We start from the raw sequence: 25359 nt of genomic DNA on the forward strand, positions 1-25359 counted from the left end.
ATGAAACTATTAATCAACACTCATTGTACGGAGTTTGCATCTATACCATAGTTATAAAAATTTTATGCCAGACAGGACCTTAAGGGCATCATCGAACAGCCCTCCTTATTTCAGACAGGTGGTTTCTGACGTCTCGACATGTGCCTTGATTAAGTGCAGTACACGGCGGAGGAACTATGACTTTACCCTATTAGAGAGAACATTAGTGCTTTCTAGCAGTTCAGACCTGAAGAGTAGAAAAGACATAGTCCTTTGCCCACAGTTCATCAAGAGACACTGGACGGGAGAAACTGTGTCCTATGGCCGGATCTCAAGGGGCACTGGTCTTGACATATTTGAAGGTGTTTTACTCAGGTGAAGATTACATTTATTCTCTTTGATTTCCAGGTGTGGGAGCAGGACAAGAGGGTTGACATTATAAGAAGGCAGATTTTAAAGCTCAATGAGGAGAAATACTTTTGAGTTAGCTAAACAAGGAAAGCTCTGTCTTCAGAGTGGATGGGTCCCCCAAGACCAGAGATTATTTATTTTAGCAGCACATGACAACTCTAGGGAATACGGGGAAGGGGATGCTCTCTGTCCTAAGGCTGGATGAGACCTAAGGTCTTTGCCACTTTTGAATGTCAAGGAGTCTGGGGCAGTCTTTCCTTCCTTTCAAATGGCTCAACATAGGAAGCCATTATCTGCAATTGTCTCAGTTTTATGTAAAAAGCAATTAAATCGTTGGGGAATTTCCCCTCCCTACACAATACTTTTTACTCCTGATACATGCAAAAAAAAAAAAAAATAATAATCATAAACTTTTTGGTGCTAAATTAGAAAACATGTGAACGTAAACCTGTTGGTTTAACTCTTTCCTGCAGTGTATTTTCTTTTTTTTTAATTAAAAACATTTTCTTTAATATTTATTTTTGAGAGAGAGAGAGAGTGTGAGCGGGCAAGGGGCAGAGAGAGAGAGAGGGAGACACAGAATCCAAAGCAGGCTCCAGGGATAAGAGACTCTTAAAAAATGAGAACAAACTGACGGCTGTTGGGGGGTGGGAGGGAGGGGAGGGTGGGTGATGGGTATCGAAGAGGGCATCTTTTGGGATGAGCACTGGGTGTTGTATGGAAACCAATTTGACAATAAATTTCGTATATTAAAAAAAAAAAACCTACACAATAGATCTGAAAAAAATAAAAAACAAAAAAAACCCAAAGCAGGCTCTAGGCTCTGAGCTGTCAGCACAGAGCCTGATGCAGGGCTCAAACTCACAAACTGTGAGATAATGACCTGAGCTGAACTACCCAGGCGCCCCGCCTGCAATGTATTTTCAAAATCAGTGGTTAAATACTTGATAGTTTGGGATTTGCATTTGAATCAGGGTTTTATTTAACAATATGCAGTAATTATTAGAGAAGTATATAGATCAGCCTGATAAATCGAAGGTTCTATCATTTCACACTCAGAAAGCTGCTATTTCGAGCTTATGCTTGGACTATAAAATGCAAAATTACTAGGCTGAACCAGTTGAACTTGTCATTTTGTAGACAAAAACCTACATTGACAATTTCATATGGTTCAACCTAATACTAAAGACATTCATAAATATAGTTTGATAGTTTCTAATACACTTAGACATTGTTTTCTACTAAATTCAGAATTTTCCTTCCCATACTGATCAAAGAAGCATTATCACAGTAAGCCAAATTATAATTCAGCATGATTTCTTCTAAAAAGCCTCCTTTTGACAAGTTCCTTTTAACTTGTTTTGCACAGTGGATTTTTCATTCACAAAGACGTTAAGCCCTCTACTGTGCAAATCATTAAGAAGCCAATTATTGTTCCAGCAAGGTGTGCCCAGTGGTCAGAAACAAGATAAAACCCCTGCGTATGCTGAAACCAGGTGGGGAGACCATGTGTGGTAGTGCTTGGGGGAAGAGGGGGATTATTCATGAACCGAGGATTTAACAAAGCATAATCCCAGCTTCCTTGCCTGTTCACGTGAGAAACCAAAGCTTCAATTTAACTGCAGGCAGTGGGAGTTTCACACTGTCAGCACCAACTGTCTGAAACCCCAAACTGGTATCTAAATGTGAAGGACCAAAACTAAAAATTTAGAGCAACTTAGTCAAATGTCAGATTTCCCTTTTCAAATATACAAAGTATTTTATCTTTTCCATAGGACATTCTACTATGTTAAAATGGGATAGCTCCTAGTAACTTTCTCCCAAAGTTCTCTTTTACAGAATAATGTTCATGTACTGTAGGAGAGCCATTTAAAAATACATGCTTGTTGACAGACAGGGTAAAAAATGAAATTTGAAACTCCTGTAAGAAAACTGGGGGACTGTGGGGGATTCCCCCTCCCATTTTTTTTTTGTTGTTAAAAATTAATGAAAATATAAGCCCTTAAATTCTACGCATTCATACTCAAAATAAATGCCCTAAAGGTCATGGCTCTTTGGAGCAGGAAGACACTGAGACAAAGTAGTTCAATCTATTTTACAGTTGAAATAGCCTGAGAGTTTATGTGACTTGACCAGTGCCTATGGGAATATGGAAAACAAAAAGAAAATCAAAGACCTCAGCTCTATCCCACATTGTCAAAGAAACATTGGAACATCTCCAGCATTGGTGACTTCTACACACATCGTTCTGACAAGTGGGAGTTTTCATTCAATCTTCCCTGCCCTGTGGTTAAAAGCAGTCACATCGGATCTGACTGAATTCATTCTCCAGCCAATTGGCCTAGCATGGTGTGGGCAGGCATATGTAGATAGGCTTGTTTTTTGGGGCTGAATCCAGCCTGGCAAAAGGCACTGATTCTGTCATCTTAAGACTTCAATACCACGGTGAATGACCCGAATCTTGCTCTGGCATGCTTCTCCACGCATATATTTAACTTCTCTGCCCAGTTTTGATGGAGGGAATACACCAAGGCAGTTATCCAGTCTGTTGGGTAGGAGATGCCTACAGGTGTTGGCCTTACGATGTCCGACACCCAGAAACTGATCTATTTGACCGGTTGGTTCTTCAATTCACAAACAGAAGAAAGATCCCATGTGCTATTTAGAAAAAGAGATCGAGGGTTGTTCCCACCCAGTATCAAGCTTCCTTTCCCCTCTCATTCTCTGGCGCCTGAGTGAGTGGAGTCAGCCGTGGTTACTATGTGCTGTGAGCTCAACAGCAGGAAATTATAAAAAACATCACTATGAATTAAGTCCTGTCCGTATGGAGTTTTCTCCATGTAAGTTGGGGGCTTATTTATTTACCCACTTTTTCAAAGGTAATTTAAATGTAGAGGGGCGCCTGGGTGGCTCAGTCCCTTGTGTCCAAATTCAGCTCAGGTCATGACCTCATGTCCGTGAGCTTGAGCCCCGTGTCGGCCTCTGTGCTGACAGCTCAGAGCCTGGAGCCTGCTCTGGATTCTGTGTCTCCGTCTCTCTCTGCCCCTCCCCTGCTTGCACACTCTCTCTCTCAAAAATAAGTAAATGTTAAAAAACTTTTTTTAATGTAGAAACATACTTCCTTTTAGAGTCAAAGACCAACCTTTATATGTGGCATGACTATAAGGAGATGGATTTTTCTAAGTGTCTTGTACAAATGAACTTACTACTGCAGCAGTTTACAGACATCGTTGGGTGACAGAAGGGCCCTGAAGATGCAAATCTATAATGGCTGTGTGAGGCCACTCCCTGATGTCACAGTAACAAAGTATTTGCTTTGCATAAAAATAGTGCATTAAAAACACAGAGACATTTTTTTCCACTTATTTATTACATTTGGACCTTTAAGAAACATATACCATCAGATATACCACTATTCAGTAAAAATCTACTCTAGTTTTTGGGACGCATACGTGTCACAAACTATCTTTCTTCTAGTCTCCAAGACTTTACTAAGAATTTATCAAAAAGGTAGACTCTGATCTATGGGATCCTGAGCCTTGAGGTTTTGAACGTTTTGATTATTGTAGAACAATTCCAAGTGGATGAACTTAATTCCCAGCTGTTTTCCTTCTGGAAATGGGCTAATCATTTTGAAGTTGTCTAGTCCACTGCAAGACTATTCAATTCCTTAAGCTTTGTGATCTATTCTGTCTTTGGAAAACTTGGTAAAAAAGTAATTTTTTTTTCCTGTACAATAAGGATGAATTTATCAGAACACACCCAATATTAATCATAACAAAAAGCAGTATACGTAATGTGTATGTGCCATGTTGACTTTAATGACTACTTCAGAAGCTGGTAACTACTCTACCTATGGAAACTATTTCTGGATCAATACAACCCAAGCTCAGTTGCAGTCAACTCCTTAACACAACTCTTGGTATGTGACATTGATTAAAAATAAAAAAGGGTAAGTGAACAAATACATACTCATACATGATAACGTTTTCAAGAAGCTACTCTTTGTGGAAGGCTACAGGAAAGGGGACTTTCAGGAGACTGTTGACAGGGACCGGGAGGTTTAAAGCTATGGCTTTGGTAAGCACCCCAGTGAGCTATAGGAAGGCATTCGTAAGAGTCGGATTGTGCAGCATCAAAGGAGAACTCTCTAAAAGAGGTGGGTGTTTTCTCAATTCATTTAAATTCTGAGGCTTTCAGTAGTCGAGGGCTAGAAATAAGACCCAAAGAAAAGAACCATCTTCACAACGGCTTAAGAAAGGTGACTGTGCCATTCGGCTCATGATGCTAAATGGTCCAAAAGCATTTGGTGGTGTGATATGGACAAGAAAAATATTAATACACAAACCACATAACACCATTAAAACTCAAAAAACATCTTTTTTTCATTTAAAAAAGTATTTAGAACACATAAAACAAGGCAACATTTATTCTTTCTTCTCGTCTTCCGGTGTGGGGTCTGCTGGTGGTTCCTCCACGGTTGCACTGTTGCTCTCTGAGCCAGTGTTACTATCACTGGTCCCTTCCTCAGCCATACTGTCCACCCCCTCTTGCCCGCTCTCCTTGTCCTCAGGAGTAGATGTGCCTTCTTCACCATTCTGTTGGCTCTCCGTCGCTTCTTCAAGGTGTGTCTCCTCTGTAACCACACATCTGTCACTGTTAGTTCCAAGACACAAATTCATTCTTCTAATTATGCTGACAGTCTAGAGCTGTACCGTCCAACATGGTAGCCACTCACCACGAGTAATAGTAAGAGCCAGCATGACTGAGGAACTGTTAGCATCCCTGAAACAATTTGGGTTTGCAAATCTACTTTTTAGCTGTAAATTTACAAAAGCTAAATACAGATCAAGTATTTCTGATGAAAATTTAGCTTCTAAATTTAGATGTGCTACAGGTATAAAATACACATCAGATTTTGAAGACTTAGTATGAAAAAGGAATGTAAAAAAGTAATACTTAAAAAAATATTGATTACATGTTAAAATCTTGTTCAAGACATACTGGGTTAAACAAATAAATATATTATTAATATTAATTCATTTGTTCTGCTTTACTTGTAAAACATGCCGTTAGAAAATTTATAATTACACAGCGACTTACATTTTATTTCCATTGGACAATGCTGTTCTGGAGTGCTTTGGATTTAATTAGTAAGAAAGCAGGTGTGGAAATGATAAAAGGGCGATATTTTAGGTACTTTGTTAAATGTCATGCTGGGTTGTTTTCTGTACGAAATTAAGAGCACGAAGTTTTCGCTCTAATATTCTCAATTTCGTCTTTTTCTTTAGCTAGAAGGATAAAATCTAAGTAAATACTATACAGGCATGCTCTACTCATAGACAGAACAGAGGCAAAGGACAGAGTGTTCCGTCTACTTGCAAAATAAGCAAAGAATCATACTCCATACCCTAATTCTCAAGCTCCTGCTTTAACCACAAAAATGTGCTCATGCTCCAAATTTGTTAAGATAAAAAATATGTTCAAAGCAGAAAAAGAGTCAGATAATGAAACTTAAAAATCTGACTATCTGAAATGCTAATCTGCTGAATTAGATCTTGTAGAAACATCTGGTAAAGAGATCTATATTCCATGAAATGTTTTCCTGATGTCAAATCAGAAATGTCAGCTGAATACCAAGTATGAAGACTGTCCCTCCCCCTTTTGCAGTGATGGTCCAGGGAGCCTTTAGCTGTATCTCCCATGATACTTTGAGCTCAGTCCTGTTTGCACAGGGCACAGGACAGGGTCAAAGTAGTACCTAAGGTGAGGCGATCTCAAAATTTCAAGTAATTGGTTTAATCAATATTTTATGTGAGTTTGACATGTTATTTTGTGCTTTGAGAAATGCTTTTAAACAGGAAAACCAGTAGGCTTGGTAGTAAGAACTTTTCTCAGATGGGGTCAACAAGCCTTTTGCGTAAAGGCTAGACAGTCAAGTATTTCAGGTTTTGTGGGCCAGGCAGTCTCTGCAACCACTCAACTACACTGTGGTGGCCCCAAAGCATCCAGACAACATGTAAGGCTATACTCCAAAAAAGTTTATTTATGACAATAGGCGGTGGGAAAGGATTTGGCCTGCAGGTGTCCCTTGCAGGTGTCCCTGATCCTTAAAAGCAACAACCACAAATCACATTTTAGCAATAAAGGCTAAAATACTGACTGCCAACACTACATCAAATCCAATACTAAATGATTTTATATACATTTCCTTATTTATCCTTGGGCACTCCTTCTCAGAGGCTGGCACCAGAGTACTTACACGAAGAACCTGTGATTAAATAATTTGTCCAGTCATATGCTAGCAGGTGGTGAAAGAGTTCAGACCCAGATCTGTCTGACTCCAGGGCCAGGATCCTAACCTTTGTATCATTATACTTTATATTCCCAAGCTAGAAAATGATGCCTCGATCTGGGCAAATACCTGAGACCTCAAATAGCCAGACTAAATACCAATGCCCCACTGCTGTTTTGTGTTGACAACAACATTTTAGCTGAATCTAGGACAGAGATTAAGATTTGCAGAGAAATGTGTAGATCACACAGAGAATAACCCTGACATTCACTTTGCTGTCAACTGGCAGCTCACCTGTCTCCATTGGGACACTCTCGTCATCCTTCTTGTCCTCGGTCTTACTGGCAGCTTGCTCTTCCTCAGGAACCATGCTGCTCTGACTGCGTTCAGCTTGCTCCGCTGCCTCTTTTTCTCTTTCCTCCTGCCTTTTGCGAGCCTGTTCCTCTGCCTGTGCAATTTCAGCGGCAATTTTTTCCATATCCACTTCCACTTTCAAACCGCACAACTAACAGAAAGAGAGAAAACTCTCTTAGTAATGTTCTTTTCTTACAATCTCTGAACCAGAGAAATTTTATTTCAAAAGGGGGCTTTCTTGGCTAGGAACTATGTACATGTATACAGGAAGGGAAAAAACATGGTTCTAGGTCTGCTCTGAAACTCTGTGTCTACAGGAAAAGAAAGCAGCCATGTAACCCCAAGGACTGCAGAATGGTTGGGGAGGCGATGCTGAAAGTACTGGGTTATATACAAGGTTTCATTTTTTATCTCAAGCTACCTAACATTAGATGTACTTGTTTTAATACAAAGTACACAATGTAAACTAAATTTAATGAAAACATTTAATGAATAAATCTCAATAAAATGAAAACAAACTCATGATTGCAGGAGTTTAAATTAAAACACCAGAGGATCCAGAGTCTACGGACTTAGCACGTGTGTGTTTTTATATTTTAAACCTACTGCAATTTTGCCAGAAAATGGGAATAATTTCATAAAACAAAGATCTTACTGGTTATAGCAGAGTTAATTCTATTTGAAAGTGAGTAACATTCAATAAAAACACTATTTCAGAAAAAAGAATGAGAAAAAAAATAACAGACACAGTGATAAAAAGTACAGTGAACACATTAAATTGATACCCTTTTAAGTTCATTGTTAAATGAATCTGTGCTTTCCAGGAATTTCCTCTTCTTTTCCTGGTGTCTCTCCTCTATTTGAAGAAGTTCAGCTTCTAGTTTTCGCTGAAAGACACAGGATCCAGCTTTCTTATTACTGAATTACTTTCTCAAAAGCAAATGTCAAACACAGGAAATACATCTCATTTTGTAGTGGTCTATACTTTTTTTTTTTTTAATTTTTTTTTTCTCAACGTTTTTATTTATTTTTGGGACAGAGAGAGACAGAGCATGAACGGGGGAGGGGCAGAGAGAGAGGGAGACACAGAATCGGAAACAGGCTCCAGGCTCTGAGCCATCAGCCCAGAGCCTGATGCGGGGCTTGAACTCCCGGACCGCGAGATCGTGACCTGGCTGAAGTCGGACGCCCAACCGACTGCGCCACCCAGGCGCCCCTAGGTCTATACTTTTTTAAAAAAATGTTTATTTATTTTTGAGTGAGAGAGAAAAACGGAACCAGCAGGGGAGGGGCAGAGAGAGGTGGAGACACAGAAGCTGAAGCAGGCTACATGCTCTGAGCCGTCAGCACAGAGCCCAACGTGGGGCTCGAACTCACGAACCATGAGATCACATGACCTGAGCTAAAGTCGGACATTTAACTGACTGAGCCACCCAGGCACCCCTGTAGTAGTCTACACTTTTTAACAGTGTGACAAAAGTTTTGAATTTTTTATTTAAATCATTTATTACACAATGTGTCTAGCTAAGATCTTAAAAGCAAAAAATGCAGTATAGAGGAATGATTACAATTAACAAGTAGCTGTTAAAGAATATTGTTTCAGGCTTAATTTCTTCAGAAAAAAATATTTAGTTAAGCAGTAAAGGTTGATAGGATGTCTTAAAATTGTGAATGGACATACTTTCCATCACAAGGGTCTTTGGTACAGTTTTAACAACTTATTAAATCCCTGGGAAACCTCCATTTCCTCTAGCTCTTCTCCGAATCAGGAACAGATTACAACGAACACAGAAATACTTAACAGGCACACTGCTGCATGGTATAGAATCACGCCACTGGGGGTCTGTGACACAGGCCCAACTTATTATAACAAATGGTTTGTGACTTTACCTGATGAACCATTAAGGACTGGACCTGTCGTTTGAGGACCTGCATTCTAGCTGTTGTGACAACTGACCGAACGTCTGGCACCACACTCTCACTAAGGATTTCACTGATGAGGCGGTGGTTTCTCTGGAAACGGGCGGTGGCTGTATGCTTCATCGAAAAGCCATCATCATAATCTGGAATAAGCAAGATGTTCTGGAAATGAGGTCACCAGTAACCATAAACAGGAGAGAGTAACAATGTTAATGCTTTATTACCAAGGAGCCATGGCCCTCACTGGTCTAACAACGGGGCCTAACAAGGGCATTGTGGGAGCACCGGGGCAGTCACGTGATAAAAGTCATACAGAGGACATAACATGTTCACTGGCCAAGGTATTGGTTTTTCTCACAAAATCTTTAAGTGATGATATGTGTCTAGAAGGATTTGGTTGAAACACAAATGAGATAAAGCCATGTGTCTTCTGGCCTGGAAATCCATCAACGGGAAGGCTGCATGTTACAGCAAAAGTGAAATGCTGCTGAATGGTTCACTTTCTTGGTAGTAATTTAAGGCATTTACACCTAATGACAACATCTGAACGGGGCAGTGTCTTTGTCCCTGTTTAATTTTAATAGTAAAGTAATGAAAATGCCCACCGCGGAGAAAACATTATCTCTAGCAATACTGTTTCCCAGACCAGCATATACATTTCATTCGATTAAAAAACCATTAAAGCCCTAAAGTAATTTTATAGGAAAAGAATGTTTAATACCAAATTTTACTTTTATTAATCCACATACAAATATAGCTGTTGCCAGTCTGTAAAGCTATTACTTTGTTTTCATTCACTCAAGTTCATATATAGTATGGATCAGGCTTATATGCTTATTTTTAATAGCTATGAAACAGTATTTCCTTCTTCTCAACCCTTGCTCTATCACCTCCATGATTTTGGACATACCTGATAATAATCTGTACTATTTTTATTTAACATATTTATTTAAATTAACTCACTTAAAAAAAAAAGCTCCCTCTAAAGCAGTACACATTAAAATAGAAGTTCCTCTCCGACCCACCTAAACTATCTTAGTGGCCCACCAAAGGTGGAGGGACCATGGTTTAGGATACTTTGCTAGAGGCCCGAATTGTGTGGCTCTATCATAGTTTAGCACCTCCGTTATCATTTGGTAATCAAGTAGTTCCTAAAATGCCCATCATCATAATACCACTGCTACAAACTGCTGTGCAAATTACTTTTTGTCTCCTTTCGAGTAATTTCTTTAGGACACATACTTCTAAAATTAAAACTACTGAAAGAAAGAATACTATTTAAAAAGATTGTGACCTTTTCTATTTGTTAGGGAAGTTTTCCATATTCACACTTGAGATTACACATGGTATATTCATGCTACCTCTAAATTATATATATGTATTTGCTTTTTGATGTTTTCTTTCATTACTTGGAGCCAGTGTTGACCACTTGGAGGGGAAATCAAGTCTTAGCAATCTAGACTTGTGTTTCCTGCCACTTCTAGTTGTCTAATTTGGGTTTTTTGGGGGGAAGGAGTAGGCTTATATTTTCTGGTTATTTTCTAATTTCCAGCTATTTACTTGATCTCATGAATATTCTCTAAATGCCATTTAAAAAACTTTTCACTGCTTTGTGTGGAAACTGTGTATGCCTTCTCTGTAACAGAAGCTGGCAGCTGCTGTGCTCACAGGGACCACCCTTCTCTTGGCCTGATGCTCATCCTCACCTCCCAAACCTTCCTCTTTCTACTCGGTTCGGGGGCATAAGTCCAAGGTCTAAAGTTATTCTTATCCTGGCATCTTTATTTTCACCTTACTTTCTTACCAGCAGCTTTAAGTTCCTATCTTAAACTTACAAAACATAATGGGCCAAAGTCTGAGGAACAGAGAAGAGATCTTTTGAAGACTGTTTCTGAATGAATCTCTGCAATCCTGCTCGATGTTCATGCAGCCACCTTTCACCTAACAAAAACTGTTAACTGTTTCTACTTGTGGCTTCCGTGTACTCTTATACTGAACCCTCACCATCCTTTCAATTATTTGTGGACTGGATCTTCTTCTATTTTTTAGTTCAGTATGTTTTTCTTGCATTAATTATCCAATCTGAGTAATTTTTGGTCTGTGTTTGCTAGTGTGTCCTAAGCACTGCTGACTCTGTTAAACAGAGTTTAACACTAGGCATTGTTCCTAGTCTGTATTCTACTCTATTATTATTAATTACAGTATTCTATTCTACTCTGTATTTATGTGAATATCTATCAACATCCTAGTCCATTCTTTTAAAAAACCATTGTTTTTCCTCTCCTTCTGGGTATATGTTTATTCATTGTGTTTAGGTGACATTATTGCTTCCTCCCTCAATGTTATTTTTAAAGTTCTTACAAGCTTCCTCTTTGTTACCACTATGGGATCTTAAATTATTTTCTTGATGTTTTTGTTACTTGTAGCTAGAGCTTCTGGCCTTTTCCACATCACAGCCACACAGTGAGAAAATGTTATTTGTACAGCAGGCTTGATTCGTGGAGGAGAATGCTCATAGCTGCAGGAGGCCAACTCTGAGGCTCCTTGCAGTGTCAGACCCTGCCTGGCTGTGGAGAACCCGGGATTAATCTGTATGCCTGCAACCTAGTCACAGATTGCCCATCAGGAAGCTCTGCTATTTGTATGTGTATACATTTGTACATGTGCATAAAATTTGTATGTGTTCCCTCACGTGTCACCATGAGTTATGCTGGATTTCTGAATTAAATGGCAAACAAATTTGTAATACTTCTACCCACTCAGTAACCTTCTCCCTTAAGAGCCTTTAATTCAGCAAGCTTAAGGAACCAATAAGAAAACAGGACATAACAAGAAGGCATTCAGCTCTTTAAAAGCAGGTAAGGCAAAATTCTGACTCAAAAACCTTTCCTGCATTCTGAGTATAAAGATTCTGATAAACAATAGTTTTTGCTATTTTCTGCACTAACAAAGATATCTTTTTCTTGTGGGAAATTCATACACAGATCTTAAAATAATTAATGAAAATACTGAAATGGCACTTAAATATGCTTTGTTTTCCATTTAGGATAGGAAATAAAAACAAACTTAAAAGATTCCTTGTAATTTTACTTCTCAGAGAATGCATAAACAAAACCCCACTTTTTTTTTTTTTACCATCTGGATCTTCAGCAGGCTGAATGCTCATGTAAGGTTCTCCTTTCTCCATGCGAGACTGTCTCTGTCGACTTTCTTCCTCTAAAGCAGCTTCTGCACGACTTTTTGCATTTATATAAGCAAGGTATGCGGGGGAATTATGATAGGCCTTCATAGATTCATTGTACTCTATCTGAAATTCAAATGTTTTTCAGTTTTATAATTCACATATTACAGGTTATATGAATACCTTTATCTCATTCGAATATCAAAAGATAAAATGATTTCCTTTTTACAGACAAGGAGTCTGAAGCGTAGAAAAATTAAGGGACTTGACCCAGGCAGACAGACAGTGCAGCCTTAGCTGATTAGATCTTTTGTTTCTTTTCTATACAACAAGCAAATGTTTATGCATTTTATATTGTCTCCATCCCGCTGTGGTCCCCATTCTACCTTTTCTGCTTCGTATTCGTTTAAATATTCTTGTTTTTCTTCATCAGTGAGATCTCGCCACATGCCACCAATAATCTTGCCAATCTCCCACAACTTTAGGTCGGGGTTGGAAGCTTTTACTTGGTCCCAGACCTTAAAAAGGAAACATGAAATTTCAGTATTGATGCCTAAAAATATAGACCTTTAACAATACTTTTTGATACAGAAACTTTTAAACATGAACAAAAGCAGAGGGAATTAATTGTATTAAACTCCTGTGTTCTGATCAGCCCGCTGCAACAATTATCAATAGCTGGCCAATCTCATTTCATCTATACTCTGCTGGATTAATACACAGCAGATCTCAGACATCTCCGATCACTGTTAACAGTTCAGATGAACTAACCCAGTAACAGTCTCTGTCTCTTTAAAGGTTCACAGAATTTAGAAGGAAAGTGGTTAATCTGCTAACACAACAGACCTTATCTTCAAATACATGTACAGTAATTATGACCCAAAATTTCTAAATAGTGGCGAATATGCTAAATGCTCTTATCATTAATAAAGACACTGGCTGTGTTTGTTATTTTAAGAGAATATAGGTTTGTCACCAAATGGAACTAAACAGAACAAAATAAAAACATGAGGGAAAATTTAAGAAATGCAAAGAAAATAAAAATTACCATAAGCTTACACTGTTTGGAGACAACTACTGCCTTCTGGGCTTTTTTTCCTTCAAACTAACATATAGCTGCCACTGTTTTAATAAAAAATATGACACAAATAAATAGATGTAGTCCTGTATTCCTTTTTTCACTTCACCCTTTTCTCATGTCACTGAATTTCTCCAAAAGACTATATATTGGCTACATAACATTACCTTCTGGATTTAAACCATTTTTATTTAATCATGTTATTCTTGTTGGATTTTAGTTCTGGACTTCTGAAATCAGAACTAAGTTCTTTAAAAACTGCAATTCCTTATCCTTCCCTCTGTGCACAGAAAAACTGGCTAAGCCATTATGAAATGTGATGGAAAGCAAACAAGCAAAGACAGTAGTCCTCACTCCCCTCTGGCTCCTGGGCACCTACCTTTCTGCTGTACCTCATGTAGGGCATCAGCGGCTTATCTGGTGGCTTTGGGGGTTTTGGAATCGTAATACCAGAGGAGGCCTACAAAAGAGTTAAATATATTCATTATTCAATCGCAAGTAGTTCACCAGCAAAATGAAAAGAGAGTCCCTTAACAAATTCTAATGCGCCTTTCTTCTACTCGTCCATGGATACAAGATTCTTATATTTTCTCCACTGAAAATAGCTATCACTGCAAATTCAGAAATGTTCACATCAAAAGAAAATAAAGAAAATGACTTTAGGCACAAAATTTTAAAATATTTTACTTAGCAGTTTATTGCTACTGCTTTGACAACCTGGCTGTAAGAACAAAGTATTACATAATAATCCATACATCAAAAATATAGAGTTACAGATCACATGTCTCATGTTAGGACATTACCTAGCACCCTTTTGTTGTGCTTAATTTACCATTACACATACAGTCAACACTTGATTATCTGCCCGAGTCTGGGCTCCTTCAGCACTTACCACACTCACAGTCTGAGGGGGGCTTTGTATCTACTCGGACAGTTTCAGGAATACACTGCACCCCCACATGAATGACACCCCTACAAAAACTACCTCCTAGGTTCAAAAACAGAAAAAAAACCAACAACCCTTATTTCCTTTGTCAGGACTACACATTTTATTTTTCTTAAGGTTCTGTCTGTATCTAGTGGTTTTTATACAGGGGATCCAAAAGCGTAAACTAAAGTCATACCTTTTCTTGTCCTGAGTCTAATAACAGTGCTGGAGTAAATAAATTATCAGGAACAGAGAAATGGCAGACACAGGGCCCAATTAAGTTATTTCTGAGGCCTTACCTTATATTGATTTAAAAATTTTTGGGTTGGTGGAACAAAGAAAAATGAAAACAAGAGGGAAGACAAAATATTTTTAAAAAAGGTAAAGAAAAAGGTGAGCTAGAGAAGAAAAAGGTGAGTTAGAGAAAAAAACAAAGCAAAGAAAATGAGAGATTGGTTCATTCTATGGGCTAATATCTAGGCAAGAGATACCAAAGAGCTTCTAGTGAGCACCCCAGATAACTCCAATCCAAGAGTGTTTCTTTCTGAACTTAGTTTCATTTTAACATATATGACTACATTTGATGTAGGACCCAGAATAAATTAATCATGGCCAAATCATATATTTCCCCCCAGTTTCTAGGAGACAACTGATATTGATTCTCCTTGCCAGGCTGGGGGGAGGGGGAAGAGGTGCTGGCTTCACTCAAATTATCAAAAGACAGAGACTGGCAACTCCTTATAAAGAGACTTAGTGACATTTTGTTCCCTTGCCCTTCAGTTGTTATGATAAAACCCTGGACAAACGCCTCTTTTGAGGTGGGACATCAATTACAACCTTATTTTTTTGTCCAAGGCTCAGAGATTAGTGTATCTGTGCCCCAATTCCACTGCTTTCAAACAACGCTTCCTCCTCCAAGGAGGGTCTTTCTCCACCCTTATATATTTTTCAGTAACTCTGCTTCTTCATACATGAAATTGTTAGAAAGCATATCACCTTTGAGGCAGGATTTCCACTCTTCTTTCCACTCCTCCTATACATTTATACAATAATTCATGCTGGTGCCCGTGCAGACAGACCCTGTTTTGTTTTGTTTTAGCCAGCAGCGGGCAATGGAGGTGAGCCACAAGGGATAGAAACTGTAAACAGCAGTGATCTGAACAGCCAGTAAGAGAAGATCTGTCTCCAGGTCTGCAGCAGTTTCAACGAGGGGTGAGGGAACTCCTACAAGGCTAAACTTAAATCATGGGTTCAGAGCAAGACACACAAAGGTCTCATTTTTCATTCATAAAGTTATTAGAAAGCATCTCCAACATAAATCTTCAGAATTCCATGAAGTGGGTTACAAATTAAGTTGGAATTATGCCAATAACTGAAGTTGGTAGACCGCCACTCACAGATTTTTTTTAAAGAGATAAAGAATTCTAAAAGGTCTGTTTAAATATATCGAATTAAAACACTTTAAAAACAAATTCTAGTAATATTTGCTCTGATTACTTTTCAGAGAACCACATTTGATAATATTAATGGATTTGCTTATTTCTCCTCCTTTCTTCCAAAGGAAGGTACCTAAATCGTCTACATACTGAGGCTGTATTTTCATTACAATGATAGTCAATTTATAAATACAAACAAAAGAAACCCAAAACAAGAATCACAAAGTTAAATTCTAGCAGGTTTTCAGGACACTGAAGATTTATATCACTAAACATCCCTAATTTATTTGCCATCTCAGCAGACTTCTACAATGCCTTAAACATTACTCTTAAAGAAAAAACACACACACAAAAAACCAGTTTGCACTTAAGACACTTTAACCTTGTTTTGAGAAGAGTCCATTAGAAACACCCCCTGCTTTCCTGTAGTCCTCTAGCTTGAGGAGTGAAAAGCTGCTGGCCCCTTTACCAAATGGCCCAGTGGTTATGCTTTTGGAGGGTTTTTTCACGTGTTTCTATCAAGAAAGCTACCTCTAACCGCAACTGTCCACCTTTACATTTTCTAACTGGCAATGAGTTGGGGAAAGTAACTGTGTGACTATGCTTGTCACAACTGTGCTCACATGAGAGTAATTCCTGGGAATCACCATAATTTTATGAGATTTATTTTGGCCACTCAAGAGATTTTATTGTTGTTTCTTCCAATTCCCTGCTTTCTCTGGCAGGGTCTCATTTAAGGGTTTCCTTCTAGGATGGAATTTCCATTGCAGCACAGAAATAAGCTGTGTTTAACATCTTGTCTCTACCTGGTTTCACACCTGTACTTAAGAGCACGCTAATCACCTTCGGGAAGAAGGACTGACTAGGAATGGATTCCATCTCACAGCTGTCACTGGTGCTCCAAGAGGTTTCAACACACTGCATATAGTCTCAAAACCATTCAAGTGCATGAGAGTCACCAGGGAAACCAGATGTTCTGTAGAGCCTAAAGGAAGCTACTTGATGGGGTTTCACAGAATCATTCCTTCAAATCACTGACTTAAGACTATTTGCATACAATAATACAAACTAAGAGCCAAAAAGGGGGAAAAAAAAAAAGGTAACACATAATTGGGGTCATTTGAAAATAAAACACTTTTATCATGGTCAAAATCAGATCTATTAAGTCATAACAAAGCTTAAGTTAGATATACAAAAAAGGTGTATGAAACTTCAGGCATAACTAATTTTCTTAGACAGCGATTCAGTGACCTAAAGGAGAGATGACTAAAAGTTGAAGGGGCTGGGGTTAACACAGGCTGAAATCCTTCAGTTTCTAGGCCCTTCAGGTTAAGTCTAGCCAGCAGTTTGATTACCCTTCAATCTGGTGTTGAGAGGACAATGATACCAAGAAAACCACCACAAAGAAGCAAGATACTAAATTTTCTATGCCCAACAACCCTCCTGCACTAATCGACCCGGAAACTAGTGCCCAATGCAAATGCTGGGTTCTAACATCTCCAAGAGGGAATGAGAAACAGATCATTGACTCACAGGCCCTGAGACAGCGAGTGACCTTTCCTTTTCCTACTGAATGATCTCTGTTTATTAACAGAGAATTCCCGCAGATATATCCAAGTTAGGAACAAAATGCTTATACAAACTGAAATACAAATGATTCTAATATTACACTTATCACCATTTCTATGCCATTAACATAGATAATCAAGAGCTGACTGTATAGAGCTATTAAAATGTAATCATTCTCTTGTTCACTCCCCATGAATAATTTTCTGCATTAACATGAATGATCCAAAATAGATTCTGCTCCTTGTTTAAATTAAATGTTCTTTATCATTGGATAACCTTGCCACCCATTATACCTGTGAAACACATTTAGGCCAGGGAAAAACACGTACCGATGCACATAAAAACTGTATGCATTGTGAAATGCATACATACACACACTTGTCAAAATTCTTTCCAGATACCATGAAATATGCATGGCACATAAAACTTGATATGCTTATGAAGTACAAATTATGCAGAAACAATGAAAAATTTAGACAAACAAAACTATCCAGTTAAGCAATATGCTTACCAAGATAGACATACAGTTTGATAGTTACAAACTTTCTGCTCTAGCTTGACTACAGGGTGAGAGGGCTCTTTTGAAGTCACATTAATTCAATTATTTATGAATACAGCAAACAAAAACCAAGTATTAAAAATTTTACAGCCATTATGGGTTGTAAAAATTCTCACCAATGCCACATTCCAATGTATGTAGGTATTTGGCTTTTGGATTTATTTTTATTTGCTTTTGGTAAATCATTTTCACATTTATCTATCTTTGGTACTTAAGCTTCTTTGACTGTAGTTTAAGATGATTCTAAAATGAAAATGTGAAGTACATTACCCAATTTGGGTGTCTTAAGTTGATCATTTAAATGAAACATCGTCAGTTTCAGAAATCATACCCTTGTCCTATGGATTATAAATGCACTTCAAAATGGTCTGGCACATTCAACTTGCATTCTGCAATTCTTTGAAGTGATATGAAAATGTTTTTCTCTTTTTAACTGGAGAGAAATGAATCTCAAAAGTCAGCTCTTAAATCCAAAAGACAAACAATTATGTGTAGCAGTTCAAACTGGTGGGCCACCGAAAAAAGCTCAGGTCCGTAAGCCCGGCTTTTATTAAGAAACTGAGTCCTTAAGCTTGATGCCAATGACCTTAAATGAAAGATACTCTTTATCCCAAAAAGGGTATTTTAGCTGTAATAAATTCTAGGTTTGTCTACATATAGTATAAGCAGTGCCCAGGGCTTTATCTCTACCAACCACCAAACAGAATGGATTCTTCTTTTCTTCTATATACATATCCAGATCTCACTACTTTTTTTTTTTCCAGTGTACAATTGTACAACGAATGTTTAAAATACTGAAAAAGCCAGGTTAAAAAAAATTGTTTTAGATGGCTGTGCTGATGACTCAAAAGGACCTAACTCTGGAGGCATTTCTGGTCAAATCCAGTTGTTTGCCGGATGCTGTAATAGTTGATTCTCCTACCGTGACCCGGCTGTTGGTGCCCGGGTTCCCTCCCAGCCTGTAGTTGTTGTAGGCGAGATGACTGTATGGATTGTATCCCACAAACCCTGGTGTGCTGGGCATTTGCTGATGGAAACAAATGAGACAAAAACACGAATGAGAAATGAGCTCAAACGAGGAAAACACAGAAATGAAAAATGATCTGCATATGGCATGCAAAAGCAACCTGAATTTAAACAAGCAATGATGTGTTGTAATTGTTCTTTTTCTTTCATTGAGAAACCAGTCTGCAAGTGTTTTTTTTTTCTTTCTTTCTTTCTTCCTTCCCTTTTTTCCTCTTTGCGGGGGGACCAGTGGTGTTTGTTGTGAGTGAGAAAGTGTGTGCTTTTTCTGAAATAAGCAACACACTGAGGTGTGTCAAACACTCAGGATTACTTTATGTTCAATAATATGATATAACAACTTAGCAATACATGTCTGAGATAGGAAGGCTTGAAGTGTGATAAACTAGAAGTCTGAAAACACTTTACATGCAAAACAAAATGTGATTTATTTGACAGTTATGTAGATGCTGCCAATGTATTTATCTATTAAAAACAAATAAAAACAAGAAATGGACTGTTTTCAAAGACAGTTTTAAATCACTCTATATAATGTGAGAAATGAAAAGATACTCAAATCAGGAAGCCAGAGTTGTCAATAGAAAAGAACATATGTGGGATTCAATGGATGTCACATACATGATTTCAAAACAAAGACTTGTAAGAAATGCATGGATTTAATTCTGGGGTGCTATCTGATCTTTTCAACCCAGTCTTTCTTTTTTAGACTTTCTCTTCCATCTCTTCTTTGATCCATCACCCAGAGGTCAATCATGAACACTTTCTGCATGTAGTTTTAATGCAAACTACTTTTCTAGTCGACAGACTTGAACTCTCCTTTTTCACCTAGTTTCTTGATAGCTCTGACGCTTTCAAAACACAACTGCTCACTGCAGCAATGGAATTTTTCTTTTTGAATTGTATGTTGATGTAATCACAAACGGGCTCTTAGACAGTAGTGCCCTCATGGTTAAAACAATGACATCCGATGTTCATGAGAATCAAGGCAGAATGCATAAAAAGGATGTAGCAAAGAGAAACCAAAAGTAGGGTATTTAACCTAATGAAACTCAATCAAAACAACTAATTTAATTTTAACATGCAATTAACAATATTAGTCTTCACGTGTAGAATGTAAAACACACTTAACACACCCCAACTAAGCTGAAGCTGTTATAAACACAATTTTCTAAAACATGCCGCTACACATATCCTAAGTGTCCAAAAGAAAGATATTCAAGCAGATATTACATTTGCAACTCTTTAGGAGAACAACTGAGCAATTCTAGTCTGTATAGGTATAAAAGACGCAAATTAAGCATATTTAAGTAGGCAAAACACAGATGAAGTATCAAAGGCACAAAAGAAGTGTATGTTACTTGGAGTGGTACATTTGGGTGGTGGTGGTATTGGTGGTGGTATTGGTGGTGGTGGTGGTGGTGATGGTAAATAGGTAATGGAAAAAAAAGAAAAGGAAGGAGGATAATTCATTTAATATCCATTCTGTTGGATGTCCTAATCCCTAGTCTTCTGTATTTTATGTGTCAATGTGAAATTACAATGGTACAGAAATAGGACTAAAGAAAGGCCAAAAAAAAAAAAAAAATCCCTTTCTACATTTGAGAAGTCATAAGGGGACACTTGGTTTTCGAGCTATTTTTGTTATCTCAAAAAATCAAGTTTTTGTCTTCAAGAGATTATACAGTGTCAGAGGCAATATTTACGTCAAAATGACATCTTCAAAGGTTGCATAAAGAATGAGAATCATTTCAACATTATGAGGCAATAATGTAAGAAAATTAAGTAAGGGAATTAAAAAAAATCAAAACTAAAACATTACAATTATACCATTTCCAAAATTGAAGTACATGGTTAGCTCTTTGAGGTCAGGAATCTCAACTGTTCAACTCCACCTGTATAACCACTAGCAGAGTGCCAAGGAGATGGTCATAAGAAATGTTCTTTGATTTAAGAAAGAAAACAAACCAAACACAGGACTTTAAGAGTACTGGAAGTAACTTCTGAAATTGTATGTTACATAAATTGAAATGAGAACATGAGATACGGTATCTCTTTTAAGAAGTATCTTAGGAAAAACAAATTGTTGATAAACATAACTAAAGCATACATCTGAGGGTTAGTAAGAAGAGTCATGGAGTGGAGAAAAAAATTACACAAGGACCTAATTAGTAGACTAGCCTGAAATTTTGGGGCTAAGGGGTAAGGAAGGAGGGCTGATAGCTGTTAAAGAATTGCTTTTGTAGGCTATGGTCAATGTTAACAGTGTTTTGTTTTGTTTTGTTAAGACAAAAATAAACAAAAAAAAACCCAACAAGGAATCCATTTCAGCAAGGCCTGAACAGTTCCTGTTATATCTGTTTTGTGGATTGGATGATTATTTTACATGCTGTCCAAGCTGGGCCAGAACTTGTTGGGTGAAAAACCTAGTTCACAAGTATTTAGAAACTCTGAAACATTCAATAGGCAGGATCTGACCCACGGATAATGAAACCCTTACTTAAACAGCTTGAAAAATAAACATTTACAATGAGTGTTATTATAGAACTGGAAGCTTTACTATTTGATTTAATATGAAAATTATATATAAACAAGGAGAGAAAAATGTAACCACTTGAAGGTTAGGTTTAAAAATAATATCAAATGGCAGAATGAGTATTCACTCAATATTAACTTTTAAGAGTCTTGACAGAGATTAACTAGAAAGAGGTGTTAAACTTATCATTTATTTCCCATTAAAAAAAAGAACTGAGCATAGGAGGTTGGAATTTCAGCAGTATGTTTCTTTTAATGTTGGGGTTGGTTCAAGGTAAGATGCAAAGAGTTATTTTATTTAGTAGGAAGTGCTGTTTTTTGGCTGAATTTTTCATCCTGTTGCTGTGATGACTGAGTGACTGTCACTGGAAGACATCTGGGTTTTTGTATCAAGGCCAGACTTGGCTATTACATTAACAAGAAAATTAAAACTTACTGTTGCAGGAGCTGGGGTGGGAGGTGGGGCATAAGATGGTCTTTCTGTTTGAAAGAAAATAAATAACTTCTTGTAAACAACTGAGATATAATACTATGCAACAAAACTACCAATGGTCCTGTTTTGAAGAAAAAAAATGAGAGTATTTTGGAATTCCCATTTGCTAGGGCATTAGTCTCTTATTAATAGATTGATAAATATAAAAAATGAAACTTACTTGACATTTTGGAAGGTTAAGTTCTCAGTTCCTTAAGAATGAATCTGAGACACTAAAATAAAAAAAGAAAAAAAAAGAAAAAAAAAAAGAGAATCAAAACTCAGCAAGCATAAGAGATGTTTCCCTAAAGAATAGGGTAGTTTAAATTGGTACTTCTTAGTAAAATTACACTATCTTCTAATAATCCAATTTTCTGCATAAAACTAGTTCTTATAGGTCATTTGGCTCATCAGAATTAAACAACTAAAACAAATTACTGGGGATATTAGCATTAATATTAGACATAGACTTCCAAGTTTCTTATGATATTGGGCCACCTCTTGCATGGAAAACATATTGCTAATGCCATGTGAACATTTAATTAAACTGATAAAAATACAATGACAATAAAATGTGATGTATTATCAGGGCCCACCCCAACAAGGCCTACCAGATACTGACAGATCACTGATGAACAGCAGCTTTACCTTCCTCTTAGAATAACAACTTCTATTAAAACAAGGCAGCATTTTATTCCTGGAGGCAACGCAAAAGGTAACTGGTATGATCATGAGCTTTACGTTCTCTAATGGTGGCAAATAACTTTATCTCTCCTGGGAATAACTTTGAGAGTCTACCTGAGAAACTCTTATTAACCCTTCACAGCCCATTTCAAAATATTATCTCCACAGTGGAAGATAATGATAAATTATCTTCATGATAAATTTCATGATAAATTACCCGGGAAGAATGAATTGCTTCCTCATCTGTACTCCTATCCAATTTACAGATCTATAATATTGTTCATTACAATGTATCATACCTGTTAATATGGCTAGACTGTGGAATAGAGACCATCTAACTCATTATTGCAGTCCCAGCACCTAGCTCAATTCTTAATACATTTTGTCCTAATATTACCAGCTCAGAACAAGACCATACCCGCGTGAGCTTGTTCCTCACATCAAAATACATCACACACGATGTGTACAAAGAGACAAGCATTCATTTTTAAAAAAGAAGCAAATAACTTCTATGACTACTGGAATACTTTCATGGAACATTACGTGAAAACAAGCATGATGCTTTTGCTTCTATTCTACATTTTAAGGGAATTCCCTGGAGCATAAGGAATAAGAGGACTGTGTGGAAAGAAATTTTTCAATGGCCCAACCTGGGTCTCTCCCTCTTAAGGAAGGGGCAGAAACCATGGACTCCGGTGCAGATAGATTTCCTTGCGCTCACAATAGGGAGTGGGTGGGGTGTGGGTGGAGGCACTGTCAACATCCAGAAGGCCTTGCTGCGGGGATCCCTGACAATAATTGGCAAAGCTCCCTGGTACATCACACTTTATTGCTAATATTTTTAAATTATTGCTCTCGTCTGCTACTATAAATTCTAAGCGTGAGCTTGTACATTTGTCTGCCACTGGATCCATCCCCCGTGCCTGGCATAAAATACTAGCTATTTGTTGAACACTTTATACGGGGCAGGCTTATCACTTATTTCGGTTCATGGTCACAACTACCCTACGAGGTATGTATTGATAACCCACTTTACACAGGAATAATGGGAGTCTCGGCGAGTTTAAGTAACTTGTCTAAAGCCACACAGCCAGGAAGTGCCAGAGCCGGGTTTCAAACCCAGGCCAAACTGTTTCAGAGCTCTCGCTCTCCACTCTAAGCCACAAGTTCCTCGGTCGTTGCCGAAACACAGGGAAACCACCTTCCTGGGGGGGAGGGACCAAGGGCTTGGCTCGCCCCAGGGCTTCCCCTGAGGTCGTTTCCTTTAGGTTGTTGTGGAGAAGGCACTTCACCAGCAACTCCACTAAAGAAGGGAATGCATGGGTGCCTTGACCAGTTTGGCGGGGCTAGTGGCAGGGGCAAATCTTGCCGCCGAGGAGGGGCCCGAGATAGAACTCCCTCCCGGCTCCGGCTCCGCTAGGCCTCAAGGAGGCCGCAACCGGCCCCCAGCTCCGGCCCCGCGGCCCAGCCTGAACCTCAGCAACCCCCGGGAACTCGAGGTCCAGCCAAGCAGGGACACCGCGACTCGCCACCCTCCCGACCCGATCGGGCCCAGTCGGAAACACTCACCCGCGGGCAGAAAAAGCGCCCGTAGCTCCGGCCTCGTTTTCCTTTGTCCCGCGCACGCCCCGCCCCTCGCGTCCGGAGCGTCCGCACTCGCACTTTCCACACTCTTCTTAATTGCTTTCCAGCCCTCACCCGACTCTTTTGCAAAAGAAAACCTCCAGGTGAGGACGCGGTGGTGTTTGGTCCAGTTAGGGATTTTTTTTCAGGCCACAAACGTTCCTCAAACCCCCCGAATGTGGGCACTCTCCAGGCCTGGCGCCGATTCGTCACGGCGAAGTGGGCGGAGGGGCCCAGCGGCGGCCGAGGCCCGGTCGGCGACCGCGCGGAGCCCGAGCGGCGGCAGGTGGCGTGGCGGGAAGCGTGGGTCTCGGCTTCCACGAGCGGGGCCGAAAGACGGCGGGGCTCGCGGCGAGAAGAAAGGCCCAGAACCACTGCGGCCGCGCGGGCCAGGCCCCCACCGCGCTCGCGGCGGTGGGGGGAGTAGTGGTTGTTTTTTCCGGGTTCTTCCTTGCTCTTTCTCTCGGAACAAGAGTATATACTTCAGCGAGCCGAGGGGTGGAGGCGAGGACGACTCGGTTCGCGGAGTTTCGGTCCCCACGGGCGCCTCGCAGGGCTTCCTGCTTTAACGGCTGGGCAATAACCCTTGACCAAAAGCAACACGGGCCTTTTCAGTTTTTCCAAGCGCGAGTGGAGTCGAATTGCCAGGTTTCCGAGCCGGGGCCCAGAGATGTAAATCCCCTCGCCCGAGGTTGTGCGCCCTTGCGGCGCCGGGATGCCACCCGTCTCTGCCCAGTGCTGCCTTGCCTTATCCCCACTCTCAGCTTAAACACCTCTGTCCTTCCGGATCCTGCTCAGATTCTCATTGTGGTGCCCTCCTGGAACTTTCCCCCAATAGTCCTTCCTCTGAATTCCCACGGTAGTTGGGTAACTTTATGATACTCTGTACCCACTCTCTTGTATCAGACTGTGTTTGCTATCTCGAGCGTATTGTGGGCCTTGAGAGCAAAGGTTCAGTCATCTTCCGTTGATCATCTTTCTATTTCCAGTGCTTACTTAGGGCTTGGCTCATTGTTAGATGCTCAATAAATGTGCACTGAGGCAGCTTTCTGGTCTAGTCCAGGGCTCTTTCCACCAAACCGTGAGTACGTTGGTTTACCGGGTAGTACCCTGTTCCTTGGGTATATAAACACCTGACCCATGCTGTGGGCCGCTGTGAAGGGAGAAGGATCTGTAATTACTTGAAAACACTGTTGACATTTGACTGAATTTTTGGGTTGCTCTTAGCCACCATCCTGGGCATGCCAGCAGAGATGAGGACATTTCTAGAAGTCTGCAAAGCCAGGCATAAGTGACATTTTGTCTAATTCTTCCA

General features: G+C 39.2%; 1 protein-coding gene across 1 annotated transcript; it reads right to left on the reverse strand.

The window, feature by feature from the left end:
• Positions 1-3741: 3741 nt before the first annotated feature.
• On the reverse strand, positions 3742-24447 carry SMARCE1 (SWI/SNF related, matrix associated, actin dependent regulator of chromatin, subfamily e, member 1). The gene is made up of 11 exons (XM_030295452.1): positions 23991-24447; positions 21919-21970; positions 21702-21745; positions 18633-18737; positions 13598-13678; positions 12527-12658; positions 12095-12266; positions 8930-9102; positions 7825-7926; positions 6980-7190; positions 3742-5026 (listed from the first exon to the last, which is right to left on the reverse strand). Exons 2-11 carry the CDS (start codon positions 21923-21925, stop codon positions 4818-4820), a joined length of 1236 nt encoding a protein of 411 aa, XP_030151312.1. The 5' UTR covers positions 21926-21970; positions 23991-24447; the 3' UTR covers positions 3742-4817.
• Positions 24448-25359: the final 912 nt, after the last annotated feature.

This window comes from Lynx canadensis, chromosome E1 (genome assembly GCF_007474595.2).
Source record: "Lynx canadensis isolate LIC74 chromosome E1, mLynCan4.pri.v2, whole genome shotgun sequence".
Classification (NCBI taxonomy): Eukaryota; Metazoa; Chordata; class Mammalia; order Carnivora; family Felidae; genus Lynx; species Lynx canadensis.

Excerpts from the sequence above, each read along its gene's own strand:
- SMARCE1 (XM_030295452.1), bottom strand. Across the intron at positions 9,103-12,094 it reads GCCTGCTGAAGATCCAGATG|ATTATGATGATGGCTTTTCG; the intron begins GTAAAAAAAAAA and ends TGCTTATTCCAG. Across the intron at positions 7,191-7,824 it reads TTAACAATGAACTTAAAAGG|TTGTGCGGTTTGAAAGTGGA; the intron begins GTATCAATTTAA and ends TCTTTCTGTTAG.